The 18,237-nt window shown below is 44.3% G+C and overlaps 1 protein-coding gene across 2 annotated transcripts in view; it reads left to right on the top strand.

Moving 5' to 3' along the window:
- chek2 (checkpoint kinase 2) overlaps nucleotides 1–18,237 on the top strand; it is a 78,501-nt gene that overhangs the window by 51,884 nt on the left and 8,380 nt on the right. For both annotated transcript variants that reach the window (XM_034171422.1, XM_034171421.1), the window contains exons 7-14: nucleotides 1,230–1,283; nucleotides 1,366–1,430; nucleotides 1,536–1,635; nucleotides 2,125–2,211; nucleotides 14,339–14,502; nucleotides 14,579–14,694; nucleotides 16,402–16,487; nucleotides 17,310–17,381. In XM_034171422.1, the coding sequence (XP_034027313.1) occupies nucleotides 1,230–1,283; nucleotides 1,366–1,430; nucleotides 1,536–1,635; nucleotides 2,125–2,211; nucleotides 14,339–14,502; nucleotides 14,579–14,694; nucleotides 16,402–16,487; nucleotides 17,310–17,381 (744 nt within the window). The remainder of the gene's footprint in view (nucleotides 1–1,229; nucleotides 1,284–1,365; nucleotides 1,431–1,535; nucleotides 1,636–2,124; nucleotides 2,212–14,338; nucleotides 14,503–14,578; nucleotides 14,695–16,401; nucleotides 16,488–17,309; nucleotides 17,382–18,237) is intronic.

The raw sequence follows: 18,237 nt of genomic DNA, 5'->3' as shown, positions 1-18,237 counted from the left end.
GTATCAGGCTTACATGATGGGACAGAACCTCAGAATATTATGGAGGTGACAGAAACATTCTTAGTTACTTCTCTAATGTGTAGGTCAAAGGTCACTGTGGGATTTTTCACTGTGATAAATAACACAAGAGTTCGAGGTTAACGATAGCCAGTCAAACTGATGTCTGTGTCTCGCTGGACCAATGACCATCATCTCTGTTTGCGCTCAATTTCAGAGGAAGAAAGTACAGCACATGGGGACGTGATGGTCTTGTGGTTAAAGTAGTGGGTTTGTGACCAGAGGATCGGCTGTTCAAATCCCCTGGAAAAGGTCCTTAATCCCCAAATAGCTGCCGGTGTGCAGCGAGTGACGGCCATGGCAGCACCCTCACATCAGTGTGTGAATGTGAGGTGTCACTGTAAAGACCTTTGACCATAATAGCATACATTTATTAAGTACATTGTCAAAATGCAGAAGTAAATGCCACAGTCTGGAGATGACAGATCCCATACTACATTGTCACCACCGTTGGTTGTTTTTGGGTCCCCCTCTGAACCAGTGGACTCCACACCCACATTAGTATTTGGCCCTGCAGGCTCTCTAATTACCTGCTCCATGGCCTGCTGTGGTGTTTGTGGGTAAGATGGCAGCATCTTCCCCAGTAGGTTGAAGGCCGTCCAGCATCAGAAAGCCACAGCATCCCCAGAAAGAGGGCCATCGATAAACCTAAACCCTAATCTGGACAGAACTCTGACATTCATCTGTTTAGAGACGTGACCCTACTGTAGACCTCATCATTTCCCTGGGAGGGGAGGAGACCAGAGAGTGCAGATCGATGCTGACAGGTCCTCTTGGGCAGTGCTGTGAATCAGTGGTTAGCACTGTCACATGACAGCAAGAAGGTCTGGAGTTTGGAGTCTTCCCAGTTCCCTCTGTGTGGAGTTTGCATGTTCTCCCCGTGTCTGTGGGTTTCTTCTCACCATCAAAAACATGCTTATTTAGGGTCTGCTTCTTTCTATGCTCCTGAGCAAGGCAGCATCTCTACAACTGGAGTTGGTCCCCGGGTGCTGGACTATAGCTCACCACTGCCCCTAGTGGTTGTATTGTGTCTAACTGTAATTAGGATGGTTAAATGGAGAGGACACATTTCATTGTCTGTATGTACAACAACAGAAAGACCTCGTCTGTCTGTCTGTCTGAGCTGTTCCACTGGATTGCTGTGGTCATGTGATCTTTTTGTCTAATCACAGACAGCAACACGTAATGCAGAGACAGAGATTGAGATTCTGCAAAAGATAAATCACGTGAGTTTCAGGTTTTGTCTCGGGTTATTTGGGACCATATAAACGTGTGCTGATTTGATTGTCTTTATATTTTGTCTTTTAGCCGTGCCTCACAAAGACGGAGGATTTCTATCAGACTGACGACAGTTACTACATCGTTCTAGAGTTGTGAGTCTTTTAATTGACGGGTTTGATTGTGACGAGGAGCTTGCTAACCGCGGCTTATCGCCCTCTGCTGGTGGAGCAGGTGAACAGTTTTTGTCTCTCCTTCAGGATGGAGGGCGGTGAACTCTTCCAAAGGGTCAAGTCTCAGGAGCAGCTCCAGGAGTCAGTGGCAAAGCTTTACTTCTATCAGATGCTGAAGGCTGTGGAGGTGGGTGGAGCCAGCGGCCGCCATATTGTTGTGATGTGATGACTGTTGTATTGTCATGTTTTGACATTTAGAAATTATTTCACATCATCATCTCACTTATCATATGTCGTTGTTCGCTAGTGCTCTGAGAAAAAAACAAAAAACCTGAGACACAGTGAGACATCTCTCTGTGTTCCTGTCTTTGTTCAGAGCTGAAAGGAGATCGAAGATCTGAGTCCCACCGTCAGACATCAAGACCATTTAACTGTTTCTTCATGTCGGACAGTTCTAGAAATGTTTTCTGTCATTCTGAATCCTTCAGCTTTTTGAAAGACTGAATCCAGGAACCAGACCAGTCTGAGACCCTATGGTCCCAGTCACCTGTGTTCATCTCATAGGGGTGGGGCTTATAAAATGATAGACAGTGGCTAGGCTACACTATGCTATGCTATCTGGCTGGAGGGACAGATCAGGGAAACAAGCAGCTGACTGTTTATCTGCTGTGTTCAGTACCTGCACGGGAGCGGGATCATCCACCGAGACCTGAAACCAGAGAACATCCTGCTGGCATCTCAGGAAGACATCTGTCTCATCAAGGTCAGCACACCATCACAGTCACTATCACCATCACCACTATCACCACCATCATTATCACCACTATCACCACCATCATTATCATTATCACCATATCAGGGAGACAGACACCCTCTCTACTTTTAAGATTAGGCTTAAAACTTTCCTTTTTGCTAAAGCTTATAGTTAGGGCTGGATCAGGTGACCCTGAACCATCCCTTAGTTATGCTGCTATAGACTTAGACTGCTGGGGGGTTCCCATGATGCACTGTTTCTTTCTCTTTTTGCTCTGTATGCACCACTCTGCATTTAATCATTAGTGATCGATCTCTGCTCCCCTCCACAGCATGTCTTTTTCCTGGTTCTCTCCCTCAGCCCCAACCAGTCCCAGCAGAAGACTGCCCCTCCCTGAGCCTGGTTCTGCTGGAGGTTTCTTCCTGTAAAAAGGGAGTTTTTCCTTCCCACTGTAGCCAAGTGCTTGATCACAGGGGGTCGTTTTGACCGTTGGGGTTTTACATAATTATTGTATGGCCTTGCCTTACAATATAAAGCGCCTTGGGGCAACTGTTTGTTGTGATTTGGCGCTATATAAAAAAAAATTGATTGATTGATTGATTGATCATTATCACCACCATCATCACCACTATCACACCATCATTATCACCACCATCACCACTATCACACCATCATTACCACCGCCATCATCACAGTCATCACCATGACCACTATCATCACCATTATCACCACCATCATTATCACCACCATCACCACCATTATTATCACCACCATCATTATCACCACCATCATCATGACCACTATCACACCGTCATTATCACCACTATCACACCGTCATTATCACCACTATCACACCGTCATTATCACCATCATCATGACCACTATCACACCGTCATTATCACCACTATCACACCGTCATTATCACCGCTATCACACCGTCATTATCACCATCACCATGACCACTATCATCACCATTATCACCACCATTATTATCACCACCATCATTATCACCACCATCATCATGACCACTATCACACCGTCATTATCACCGCTATCACACCGTCATTATCATCGCTATCACACCATCATCACCACCATCATCACCGCCACTATTACCACCATCATCACTATAATCACTATCAGCACCATCACTATCATCACCATCATCAGCACCACCATCATCATTGCCGCTATCACACCATCATTATCACCGCCATCCAAATGCCGTCACCATAATGAACTCAAAAAAGTGACCAGTCCACAAATTAAACCTGAACTGCTTTACTTCTGTTTTATTTGATTTGATTAGATCTTACTGTATGTTTTATTTATCTTACTAGGTCTTATTCTATTTCTTCTTTTACTTCCATGTATTTTATGTATCTTATTTTTGTTTTATTCGTGTGTTTGTATGAATGTTTTATGACTGTTTTTTGTCTTTTTTGTGCTGGTGAGCCAAAGACAATTTTCCACATCGGTGGACTATTCTATCATTATCACCGCTATCACACCATCATTATCACCGCCATCACACCATCATTATCACCGCTATCGCACCATCATCTCCACTATCACACCATCAGTATCATTATCACCACCATCATTGTCACCACCATCATTGTCACCACTATCACCGCCATCATCACCACTATCACACATCATTATCACCGCCATCATTATCACCACCATCGTTATCACCACCGTCATCATCACCACTATCACCGCCATCATTATCAACACCGTCATCATCACCACTATCACCACCATCATCATCACCATGACCACCATAATCACCACCACCATCATCATCACCATGACCACCATAATCACCACCATCATTATCACCACTATCACTGCCATCATTATCAACACCGTCATCATCACCACCATCATCATCACCACTATCACCACCATCATCACCACTATCACCATCACAGTCATCACCATCATCATCACCACTATCACCACCATCATCACCACTATCACCACCACCATCACAGTCATCACCATCATCATCACCACTATCACCACCACCATCACAGTCATCACCATCATCATCACCACCATCATCACAGTCATCACCATCATCAGTATCATCACAGTCATCACCATCATCAGTATCATCACGGTCATCACCATCAGCATCATCACCACCAGTATCATCACGGTCATCACTATCTACGCCATCACTATCACCGCCATCACCACTATCATCACCACTATCATCGCTATCACTATCACCGCCATTATCATCACAGTCACCGCCATTATCATCACCACTATCATCGCCATCACTATCTACGCCATCATTATCACCACTATCACCACCATCATTATCACCACTATCACCACCATCATTATCACCACTATCATTATCACTACTATCACCGCCATCATTATCAAAACCATCATCAGTCATCACCATCATCATCAATCAATCAATTTTCAATCAATTTTTTTTTATATAGCGCCAAATCACAACAAACAGTTGCCCCAAGGCGCTTTATATTTTAAGGCAAGGCCATACAATAATGATGTAAAACCCCAACGGTCAAAACGACCCCCTGTGAGCAAGCACTTGGCTACAGTGGGAAGGAAAAACTCCCTTTTAACAGGAAGAAACCTCCAGCAGAACCAGGCTCAGGGAGGGGCAGTCTTCTGCTGGGACTGGTTGGGGCTGAGGGAGAGAACCAGGAAAAAGACATGCTGTGGAGGGGAGCAGAGATCGATCACTAATGATTAAATGCAGAGTGGTGCATACAGAGCAAAAAGAGAAAGAAACAGTGCATCATGGGAACCCCCCAGCAGTCTACGTCTATAGCAGCATAACTAAGGGATGGTTCAGGGTCACCTGATCCAGCCCTAACTATAAGCTTTAGCAAAAAGGAAAGTTTTAAGCCTAATCTTAAAAGTAGAGAGGGTGTCTGTCTCCCTGATCTGAATTGGGAGCTGGTTCCACAGGAGAGGAGCCTGAAAGCTGAAGGCTCTGCCTCCCATTCTACTCTTACAAACCCTAGGAACTACAAGTAAGCCTGCAGTCTGAGAGCGAAGCGCTCTATTGGGGTGATATGGTACTACGAGGTCCCTAAGATAAGATGGGACCTGATTATTCAAAACCTTATAAGTAAGAAGAAGAATTTTAAATTCTATTCTAGAATTAACAGGAAGCCAATGAAGAGAGGCCAATATGGGTGAGATATGCTCTCTCCTTCTAGTCCCCGTCAGTACTCTAGCTGCAGCATTTTGAATTAACTGAAGGCTTTTTAGGGAACTTTTAGGACAACCTGATAATAATGAATTACAATAGTCCAGCCTAGAGGAAATAAATGCATGAATTAGTTTTTCAGCATCACTCTGAGACAAGACCTTTCTGATTTTAGAGATATTGCGTAAATGCAAAAAAGCAGTCCTACATATTTCTTTAATATGCGCTTTGAATGACATATCCTGATCAAAAATGACTCCAAGATTTCTCACAGTATTACTAGAGGTCAGGGTAATGCCATCCAGAGTAAGGATCTGGTTAGACACCATGTTTCTAAGATTTGTGGGGCCAAGTACAATAACTTCAGTTTTATCTGAGTTTAAAAGCAGGAAATTAGAGGTCATCCATGTCTTTATGTCTGTAAGACAATCCTGCAGTTTAGCTAATTGGTGTGTGTCCTCTGGCTTCCTGGATAGATAAAGCTGGGTATCATCTGCATAACAATGAAAATTTAAGCAATACCGTCTAATAATACTGCCTAAGGGAAGCATATATAAATCAATCAATCAATCAATCAATTTTTTTTTATATAGCGCCAAATCACAACAAACAGTTGCCCCAAGGCGCTTTATATTGTAAGGCAAGGCCATACAATAATGATGTAAAACCCCAACGGTCAAAACGACCCCCTGTGAGCAAGCACTTGGCTACAGTGGGAAGGAAAAACTCCCTTTTAACAGGAAGAAACCTCCAGCAGAACCAGGCTCAGGGAGGGGCAGTCTTCTGCTGGGACTGGTTGGGGCTGAGGGAGAGAACCAGGAAAAAGACATGCTGTGGAGGGGAGCAGAGATCGATCACTAATGATTAAATGCAGAGTGGTGCATACAGAGCAAAAAGAGAAAGAAACAGTGCATCATGGGAACCCCCCAGCAGTCTACGTCTATAGCAGCATAACTAAGGGATGGTTCAGGGTCACCTGATCCAGCCCTAACTATAAGCTTTAGCAAAAAGGAAAGTTTTAATTTTATTTTAAAGTGAATAAAATTGGTCCTAGCACAGAACCTTGTGGAACTCCATAATTAACTTTAGTCTGTGAAGAAGATTCCCCATTTACATGAACAAATTGTAATCTATTAGACAAATATGATTCAAACCACCGCAGCGCAGTGCCTTTAATACCTATGGCATGCTCTAATCTCTGTAATAAAATTTTATGGTCAACAGTATCAAAAGCAGCACTGAGGTCTAACAGAACAAGCACAGAGATGAGTCCACTGTCCGAGGCCATAAGAAGATCATTTGTAACCTTCACTAATGCTGTTTCTGTACTATGATGAATTCTAAAACCTGACTGAAACTCTTCAAATAGACCATTCCTCTGCAGATGATCAGTTAGCTGTTTTACAACTACCCTTTCAAGAATTTTTGAGAGAAAAGGAAGGTTGGAGATTGGCCTATAATTAGCTAAGATAGCTGGGTCAAGTGATGGCTTTTTAAGTAATGGTTTAATTACTGCCACCTTAAAAGCCTGTGGTACATAGCCAACTAACAAAGATAGATTGGTCATATTTAAGATCGAAGCATTAAATAATGGTAGGGCTTCCTTGAGCAGCCTGGTAGGAATGGGGTCTAATAAACATGTTGATGGTTTGGATGAAGTAACTAATGAAAATAACTCAGACAGAACAATCGGAGAGAAAGAGTCTAACCAAATACCGGCATCACTGAAAGCAGCCAAAGATAACGATACGTCTTTGGGATGGTTATGAGTAATTGTTTCTCTAATAGTTAAAATTTTGTTAGCAAAGAAAGTCATGAACTCATTACTAGTTAAAGATAATGGAATACTCAGCTCAATAGAGCTCTGACTCTTTGTCAGCCTGGCTACAGTGCTGAAAAGAAACCTGGGGTTGTTCTTATTTTCTTCAATTAGTGATGAGTAGAAAGATGTCCTAGCTTTACGGAGGGCTTTTTTATAGAGCAACAGACTCTTTTTCCAGGCTAAGTGAAGATCTTCTAAATTAGTGAGACGCCATTTCCTCTCCAACTTACGGGTTATCTGCTTTAAGCTACGAGTTTGAGAGTTATACCATGGAGTCAGACACTTCTGATTTAAAGCTCTCTTTTTCAGAGGAGCTACAGCATCCAAAGTTGTCTTCAATGAGGATGTAAAACTATTGACGAGATACTCTATCTCCCTTACAGAGTTTAGGTAGCTACTCTGCACTGTGTTGTTATATGGCATTAGAGAACATAAAGAAGGAATCATATCCTTAAACCTAGTTACAGCGCTTTCTGAAAGACTTCTAGTGTAATGAAACTTATTCCCTACTGCTGGGTAGTCCATCAGAGTAAATGTAAATGTTATTAAAAAATGATCAGACAGAAGGGAGTTTTCAGGGAATACTGTTAAGTCTTCTATTTCCATACCATAAGTCAGAACAAGATCTAAGATATGATTAAAGTGGTGGGTGGACTCATTTACTTTTTGAGCAAAGCCAATAGAGTCTAATAATAGATTAAATGCAGTGTTGAGGCTGTCATTCTCAGCATCTGTGTGGATGTTAAAATCGCCCACTATAATTATCTTATCTGAGCTAAGCACTAAGTCAGACAAAAGGTCTGAAAATTCACAGAGAAACTCACAGTAACGACCAGGTGGACGATAGATAATAACAAATAAAACTGGTTTTTGGGACTTCCAATTTGGATGGACAAGACTAAGAGACAAGCTTTCAAATGAATTAAAGCTCTGTCTGGGTTTTTGATTAATTAATAAACTGGAATGGAAGATTGCTGCTAATCCACCGCCCCGGCCCGTGCTACGAGCATTCTGACAGTTAGTGTGACTCGGGGGTGTTGACTCATTTAAACTAACATATTCATCCTGCTGTAACCAGGTTTCTGTTAGGCAGAATAAATCAATATGTTGATCAATTATTATATCATTTACCAACAGGGACTTAGAAGAGAGAGACCTAATGTTTAATAGACCACATTTAACTGTTTTAGTCTGTGGTGCAGTTGAAGGTGCTATATTATTTTTTCTTTTTGAATTTTTATGCTTAAATAGATTTTTGCTGGTTATTGGTAGTCTGGGAGCAGGCACCGTCTCTACGGGGATGGGGTAATGAGGGGATGGCAGGGGGAGAGAAGCTGCAGAGAGGTGTGTAAGACTACAACTCTGCTTCCTGGTCCCAACCCTGGATAGTCACGGTTTGGAGGATTTAAGAAAATTAGCCAGATTTCTAGAAATGAGAGCTGCTCCATCCAAAGTGGGATGGATGCCGTCTCTCCTAACAAGACCAGGTTTTCCCCAGAAGCTTTGCCAATTATCTATGAAGCCCACCTCATTTTTTGGACACCACTCAGACAGCCAGCAATTCAAGGAGAACATGCGGCTAAACATGTCACTCCCGGTCTGATTGGGGAGGGGCCCAGAGAAAACTACAGAGTCCGACATTGTTTTTGCAAAGTTACACACCGATTTAATGTTAATTTTAGTGACCTCCGATTGGCGTAACCGGGTGTCATTACTGCCGACGTGAATTACAATCTTACCAAATTTACGCTTAGCCTTAACCAACAGTTTCAAATTTCCTTCAATGTCGCCTGCTCTGGCCCCCGGAAGACAATTGACTATGGTTGCTGGTGTCGCTAACTTCACATTTCTCAAAACAGAGTCGCCAATAACCAGAGTTTGATCCTCGGCGGGTGTGTCGTCGAGTGGGGAAAAACGGTTAGAAATGTGAACGGGTTGGCGGTGTACACGGGGCTTCTGTTTAGGGCTACGCTTCCTCCTCACAGTCACCCAGTCAGCCTGCTTTCCCGGCTGCTCGGGATCTGCCAGGGGGGAACTAACGGCGGCTAAGCTACCTTGGTCCGCACCGACTACAGGGGCCTGGCTAGCTGTAGAATTTTCCACGGTGCGGAGCCGAGTCTCCAATTCGCCCAGCCTGGCCTCCAAAGCTACGAATAAGCTACACTTATTACAAGTACCATTACTGCTAAAGGAGGCCGAGGAATAACTAAACATTTCACACCCAGAGCAGAAAAGTGCGGGAGAGACAGGAGAAGCCGCCATGCTAAATCGGCTAAGAGCTAGTAGCTACGCTAAGCTAGCGGATTCCTAAAAACACGCAAAGTGAATAATGTGTAAATAATTTAGAGGTGATTCAGCAGAATGAGTGCTTTAGTTAAGGCACGTAAGAGGTGATTCAGCAGAGGGAGTGCTTTAATGATGGTGGTGATAATGATGGTGTGATGGTGGTGATAGTGGTGATAATGATGGTGGTGATAGTGGTGATAATGATGGTGGTGATAATGATGGTGTGATAGTGGTGATGATGATGGTGGTGATAGTGGTGATGGATGGATAGCTTTATTATCATTGTCATTACAACGAGATAATGATGGTGGTGATGATGGTGATGACTGTGATGATGGCGGTGATAATGATGGTGTGATAGTGGTGATGATAATGGCGGTGATAGTGGTCAGTCTTCTTACTTATAAGGTTTTGAATAATCAGGTCCCATCTTATCTTAGGGACCTCGTAGTACCATATCACCCCAATAGAGCGCTTCGCTCTCAGACTGCAGGCTTACTTGTAGTTCCTAGGGTTTGTAAGAGTAGAATGGGAGGCAGAGCCTTCAGCTTTCAGGCTCCTCTCCTATGGAACCAGCTCCCAATTCAGATCAGGGAGACAGACACCCTCTCTACTTTTAAGATTAGGCTTAAAACTTTCCTTTTTGCTAAAGCTTATAGTTAGGGCTGGATCAGGTGACCCTGAACCATCCCTTAGTTATGCTGCTATAGACTTAGACTGCTGGGGGGTTCCCATGATGCACTGTTTCTTTCTCTTTTTGCTCTGTATGCACCACTCTGCATTTAATCATTAGTGATCGATCTCTGCTCCCCTCCACAGCATGTCTTTTTCCTGGTTCTCTCCCTCAGCCCCAACCAGTCCCAGCAGAAGACTGCCCCTCCCTGAGCCTGGTTCTGCTGGAGGTTTCTTCCTGTTAAAAGGGAGTTTTTCCTTCCCACTGTCGCCAGGTGCTTGCTCACAGGGGGTCGTTTTGACCGTTGGGGTTTTTCCGTAATTATTGTATGGCCTTATATAAATAAAATTGATTTGATTTGATCATTATCGCCACCATCATTATCACCATTATCATCACCGCCATCATCAGTTATTACCATCACCACAATCATCACTATCACCGCCATTATCATCACCACTATCACACCATCATTATCACCGCCATCATCACAGTCATCACCATCATCACCACTATCACCACCATCATTATCTCGTTGTTGTAATGACAATGATAATAAAGCTATCAATCCATCACCACTATCACCACCATCATTATCACCACCATCATCATCACCACCACGATCACACCATCATTATCAACACCATCATCACAGTCATCACCATCATCATCACCACTATCACCACTATCAGTATCAGCACAATCACCACTATCATCACCACCATCACTATCATCACTATCACCACCATCATCAGTATCATCACTGTCATTATCACCACCATCATCACAGTCATCACCATCAGTATCATCACCACCATCATCACAACTATCACCACCATCACCACTATCATCACCACCGTCACTATCACCACCATCATCACTATCACCACCATCATCACCGTCACCGCCATCAACAGTCATCACCAGTATAATCACGTCACCATCACCGCTATCATCACTATCACCACCATCACCACCATTGTCATCACTGTCGACATAATCATCATCACCACTATCATCACCATCTATCACCATAATCACTATCATCACCATCACAGTCATCACCATCACCACTATCATCACAGTCACCATCATCACCACTATCATCTTCACCACCATCATCTGACCACTATCATCACAATCATTATTATCATCACGGTCACCACCATTATTATCACCACTATCACATCACCACTATCATCACGGTCACCATTATCACCACCACTATCATCACTGTCACCATTATCATCACCACTTTCATCACATCACCGTCATCACCACCACTTTCATCACCGTCACCGTCATCACCACCATTGTCACCACCACTATCACCATCGTCATCATCACCCCTGTCACCTTCACCACCATCATCGGTCACCATAATCACTACTATCATCACCGACACCATCATCACCACCATCACCGCCATCATCAGAGACACCATCATCACCATCATCACCACCATTGTCATCACCATCATCATCACCACCATTGTCATCACCATCATCATCATTGTCAGCATCATCACCTCCATTGTCATCAGCACTATCATCACAATCATCATCACCAGCTATCACCATAACCACTACCATCACCATCAGTCACCATCATCACCACTATCGTCATCTTCACCACCATTATTATCACCACTATCACATCACCACTATCATCACCGTCACCATCGTCATCATCATCACTGCCACCATCATCACCACCACTATCACCTTCACCATCATCATCACAGTCAGTCATTATCACCACTATCACCTTCACCATCATCATCACAGTCACCGTCATTATCACCACTATCACCTTCACCATCATCATCACAGTCACCGTCATTATCACCACTATCACCTTCACCATCATCATCACAGTCACCGTCATTATCACCACTATCACCTTCACCACCATCATCAGTCACCGTCATTATCACCACTATCACCTTCACCATCATCATCACAGTCACCGTCATTATCACCACTATCACCTTCACCACCATCATCAGTCACCGTCATTATCACCACTATCACCTTCACCATCATCATCACAGTCACCGTCATTATCACCACTATCACCTTCACCACCATCATCAGTCACCATCATCACTACTATCATCACTGACACCATCATCACAGTCACCGTCATTATCACCACTATCACCTTCACCACCATCATCAGTCACCATCATCACTACTATCATCACTGACACCATCATCACAGTCACCGTCATTATCACCACTATCACCTTCACCACCATCAGTCACCATCATCACTACTATCATCACTGACACCATCATCACAGTCACCGTCATTATCACCACTATCACCTTCACCACCATCATCAGTCACCATCATCACTACTATCATCACTGACACCATCATCACCACCACTATCATCACCATCATCCCCACCACTATCATCACCACCATTATTAACACCACTATCACCAACAACACTATCACCACTATCACCATCACCGTTGCCATGAGCACCATCATCACTATCATCGCCATCATTATCACCACCATTATCATCGCCACTATCATCACCACCGTTATCATCACCACTATCACCACCGTTATCATCACCACCGTTATCACCACTATCACCACTGACACTCATCACCACCGTTATCATCACCGACGCTATCATCACCACCTTTACCATCACCACTATTACCATTACCACTATCATCACTGTCACAATTACCACCGTCACCATCATTACTGTTGCCATCACCAGCATCATCACCACCACTGCCAACAACAGTATCACTGTCATCATCATCATCATCATCACCACCACTATCATCACTGTCGCCATCACCACTGTCACCACCATTATCATCACCATCACCACTATTATATCACCACTGTCATGATCATCACTGCTATCATCACAGTCACCACCATCATCATCACCACTATCAGTCACCACCGTCATAATCATTATCATCATCACCACCATCACCTGCACCATCATTGTCAACATCACCATTATCATCATCATTGCTATCATCATCATCATCATTGTCATCATCATTTCAACCATCATTATTGTCATCATCATCACCATCATCATTATTGTCATCACCATCATCATTATTGTCATCACCATCATCATCATCATAATCATTGTCAGTATCATCACCATCATCATCATCATAATCATTGTCATCATAATCATCGCCGCCATCATCATCACCGCCATCATCATAACCATCATCATTGTCAATATCATCATCACCACCACCACCATTAATCATGGTTATCATCATCACCATCAATCAATCATTCATTCATATTCTGAACCCATTTATTCCAGTACAGGATCACAGGGGCGGAGCCTGTACCAGCGGTCATTGGGTGAGAGGTGGGGTTAAGGCACAGAGCCGCATTATTAAGTATTATAAATTAATCAAAACTTTATTTGTCATTGTCATAATAACAATTATAAATAATGAATTTAGTTTAGAGCAACTTCTTACTGACATAGAATATCATCACCATCCCTGTTATCTTGTTGCTATTTATAACTGTTATTGTGACAATGATAATGTATTGCTTGATTAAGTTTTCATTTACTTTGGCTCAGAGGTTAAATTTAAGTCCCATCAGTTTGTTGGTTGATTTCTAGGTTTGTTTGTTTGTTTCTTTCTTTCTGACCTGGAACACAAATTCTTGCAGTCTGAGGGCGGAGCCAGAAGGAACAGAGGTGGAGCATTCTGTTCTCTGTGGAAGTATTGTGAAGTATTCTGAACTTCAGTGCAATTTTGTACAATTGTACAGTTAATTTCACTCTAGTGCCCCTCCCATAGCCCCACCCCCTCCTCCCATCACATCACGGACCTGTGTTTAGCCCCTCCTATTGGCTGGGCGCTGTACGTGTGGCCCACAATGTTTCAGAACATGTGGTTGGCCACCTTCGTTTCCTCCAACAGATTACCGCCGCTAACCATCCTGGCTGTGTTCTACTGCCACCCACTGCAGGTGCAGCCTGAGCTGCGCACTGTTTGGTTCAAAGTTGAATATGTCTTTGTGCGACTGAAGGTCATGACCATCTAGACCACACCCACTGTGCTGTGAATCTTGAAGACGAGTGAGGGTAATGTTGCAGTGAAGGTGCGATATCAGCATTTCCTGTCAGGTGACAGACTTTAACCAGTCCCGGATGTTGGAGGAGGCGTCTTTGATGCGGACACTGTGTGGCACACCATCCTACCTGGCTCCTGAGGTCTTCACCAACGCTGCCACCACAGGATACGGCATTGCCGTGGATGCCTGGAGCCTGGGGGTCCTGCTTTTTGTCTGGTTGGTCCCCTGCACCTGTCCATCTCTCTGTTTGATTGACAGCTGTATTTCTGAACGCGTTGTCTCTCCTCCACAGTCTTGGTGGTTATCCTCCGTTCCACGAGAGCTTTGGTCATCGTCCAGTCACCGAGCAGATCATTCGAGGAGAGTTCATTATGGTTCCACACAAATGGAAACACGTCTCTGACCAAGGTACTACAACACCACTTCTGCAGGAGTACTGCAGTATTAGTACTACTGAAGTGCAGTCCCCAAAAATAGAACTGAATAAACACCTGAACCTGGGTTAGCCTGCTAGCTTAGCTGCTTGGCACTCAAAAATAGGGGCATATTGAGGTGTCTTTTATCACACACACACACTCCGCCCCTTTGTCCTTTTATAGTTTCATTGTGATGCAGCCAACACGGCAACACCCAGACACCGGCTTCATTCCGGAAGTTCCGGGTCTCTCTGGAAAACCTGCGGGTAGCGTCATGTAGACTTTGTCCAGGATAGAGTCTGTGCTGAAGTGCAACTACTGCACTATTAGTACAACTGCGTAAGTCAGCTTCCTGTTTCCATCAGGGGGCACTCACGTGTTGTACATTCATAATCTGTGTCCTACAGTCAGTGTTTCTGTGTGTTGTCTCTGACTCTACTTCATTGTGGACATTTGGTAACTTAACGAGTCGTCCATCGTCTCCCACAATAGAAGAAAAGCAGAAACAACAATAATAATCTGTGATTTTTTTTTTTTTTTTTATCTCTGGTTTTTCCGCATTAGGATGGTTCTTCCTACTTTTGGATGGTTCTTCCTGCGTTTGGATGGTTTTTCCCGCGTTTGGATGGTTTTTCCCGCGTTTGGATGGTTTTTCCCGCGTTTGGATGGTTTTTCCCGCCTTTGGATGGTTTTTCCCGCCTTTGGATGGTTTTTCCCGCCTTTGGATGGTTTTTCCCGCCTTTGGATGGATAGGGATGGGCTCTCCAATTGGTTCAAAATGCTGCAGCCAGACTTTTGACATGAAGCTAAATGTTTGACCACATTACACCCATTTTGGCATCTCTTCATTGGCTTCCTGTCCCAGTGAGATCAGACTTTAAGGTTCTGCTACTAGCCTATAAAATTGTTCACGGACTGGCACTTCCCTACTTAGCTGACCTAATTAAACCCTATGTACCGGCCTGGGCTCTGTATTCTCAGGGTGAATAAAAAGTCTGCGGGTCACAGAGCTTTCTCTTATCGTGCCCCTGTTCTGTGGAATGATCTCCCTGCATCAATAAAACAGTCAGATTCCGTATCAAATTGGTTTCTCTGTGTTAGGGTGTTTTTTTTTTCTGTGTTAGGGTCTGATGGGTTTCAGGACCAAACCTCCGTAAACCTTCACCCTGCACACTGTCAGTTAAGTTTTTGTTGTGATGCTGCTGTTGGGTCCATAGGTTTTTGGACAGACTCTGTTCACCGCAGTGGAGTTCAAATCAAACACTGCAGATGTTCCTGTGTTGACTTTCAGCTTTAATTGATGTAAATATCACCTTAACCATTTGGGAATTAGACATTTTCATACACAGTTTGTCCTTTTTCAGAGAACAAACTGAATATGAGGACTGTTGTGAAAACAAATCATCACTGTTCCAGTCAGTCAGGATGAATACATGAGCATTTCCATCCATTATTCAGAAATCCAAACCGTGTGTTCCTGTGGGGAGGGTGGGGGGAGTACGACAGCTCACAAAAACTGAGGTGGTGAGTGAGGGAAGCCACCAAGATGCCCATGCGAGCCTGTGGGATTATAGGCCTCTGAGGCTGTGAGTGTGTGGAGCAGCTTCTGTCTGTTGGATCATCAGGGCCACAAGGCCCTGTTGGACCTACAGCAAGGTTAAAGTGGCTCAGCTCCTCTGACGGCGTTTTGTGTTTGCAGCCAAGGATGTGGTGAGGAAGCTGCTGGTGGTGGATCCCAGTAAGAGGATGACCATCAACGAGGCTCTGCAGCACCCGTGGCTCCAGGTAACGCTGCAGACACTCCACACTGGACCAGGACCTGCTGTAACAGTATATCTTCCCCCTTGCATAGCAGGTCTGCTGTAGCATCATCACTCATTTCATGGTAGCCCGATTTATACATGGCTGACAAGTGGAAAACAGCATTGAAAGTGTATGTCACTGGGATGTGCCCCCCCACCCCCATCATGGACAGACGTTCTCTCATATTTCAGGTTGTCAGTCAGGTCCATATATTTGTATTTGTATATTTTGAAGGGGGATTTAAAGATACTTCAGAATAGGAAATATTACTATTATAGATAGTTACAGATACACAGAAAGAAAACCAATGTCACTCACCGTCAATCAAACTGTTTCATCTGGGACCATAAAACATCCACAAAATACAGAGTTTAAAGGTTACTCTATCCTGATTGGGCCTCATCAAGGTTTGGGTTAATCAGTGCTGCCCTGTACAAATGTTGCCTTTCAGAGGCAGGGGGGAAGATATCCGGGGGGGGGGGGGGGGGGGGGGGGCACATTGTCTCAGTCCAGGTCTAGGAGCATGTGACACTGACAACCCCACAGACAGACAGCTAATCCATCAGGCAGATCGGATGGACTGGCTGCTTGTCATCCAGGAACCAGGGTGGTTCTGTGGTGAGATGGATGCAGCATGCTCCCCGACCTGGCCTGCAGATCCAGATCTGCCTTTGATCTTTGGACCTGATTCCTGATTCAGATTAATTGATTGAGATCAGGTGGGCGTCCTGGGTCCAGGGACTGTTGGTTCAGATCAGATAGTAATGTGGATCTGGACTCATGGTCTTGGTTGTGTTTGGGTAGGACTCTGTGATGCTGCAGCAGGCCAACGCGCTCATGTATCCATCCGGAGACGAAGCTGCTGCTGCTGCCATGGTAACCACACAAACCCTCAGCCACTGCACTTCCTGTGTGTTATCCGTCTTTTATGGGGGCGGAGTTACTATGGTCAAAACACACCAAATCTCACAAAAAAAACTTTATGGACAAGTTACAGTTCAGAGCAGAAATTTACATACAACAAACATTCAAAATTACTTTTTTCGTGTCCTCCTCCCTCGGTGGGTCTCTCACTGAAATCACGGTGAAAATGGCGCACACCATTTGTTTTTCTGAAATCAATAAAGACTCGGGACAGTCCCTGATCACCAGACGAGAGTCAAAGTGGCCCCTGTAGTCGGTGCGGACCAACGTAGCTTAGCCGCCGTTAGTTCCCCTCTGGCAGATCCCGAGCAGCCGGGAAAGCAGGCCGACTGGGTGACTGTGAGGAGGAAGCGTAGCCCTAAACAGAAGCCCCGTGTACACCGCCAACCCGTTCACATTTCTAACCGTTTTTCCCCACTCGACGACACACCCGCCGAGGATCAAACTCTGGTTATTGGCGACTCTGTTTTGAGAAATGTGAAGTTAGCGACACCAGCAACCATAGTCAATTGTCTTCCGGGGGCCAGAGAAGGCGACATTGAAGGAAATTTGAAACTGCTGGCTAAGGCTAAGTGTAAATTTGGTAAGATTGTAATTCACGTCGGCAGTAATGACACCCGGTTACGCCAATCGGAGGTCACTAAAATTAACATTGAATCGGTGTGTAACTTTGCAAAAACAATGTCGGACTCTGTAGTTTTCTCTGGGCCCCTCCCCAATCAGACCGGGAGTGACATGTTTAGCCGCATGTTCTCCTTGAATTGCTGGCTGTCTGAGTGGTGTCCAAAAAATGAGGTGGGCTTCATAG

This window comes from Thalassophryne amazonica, chromosome 5, assembly GCF_902500255.1.
Source record: "Thalassophryne amazonica chromosome 5, fThaAma1.1, whole genome shotgun sequence".
NCBI lineage: Eukaryota > Metazoa > Chordata > Actinopteri > Batrachoidiformes > Batrachoididae > Thalassophryne > Thalassophryne amazonica.
This window is presented reverse-complemented; position numbering and strand designations above follow the sequence as displayed.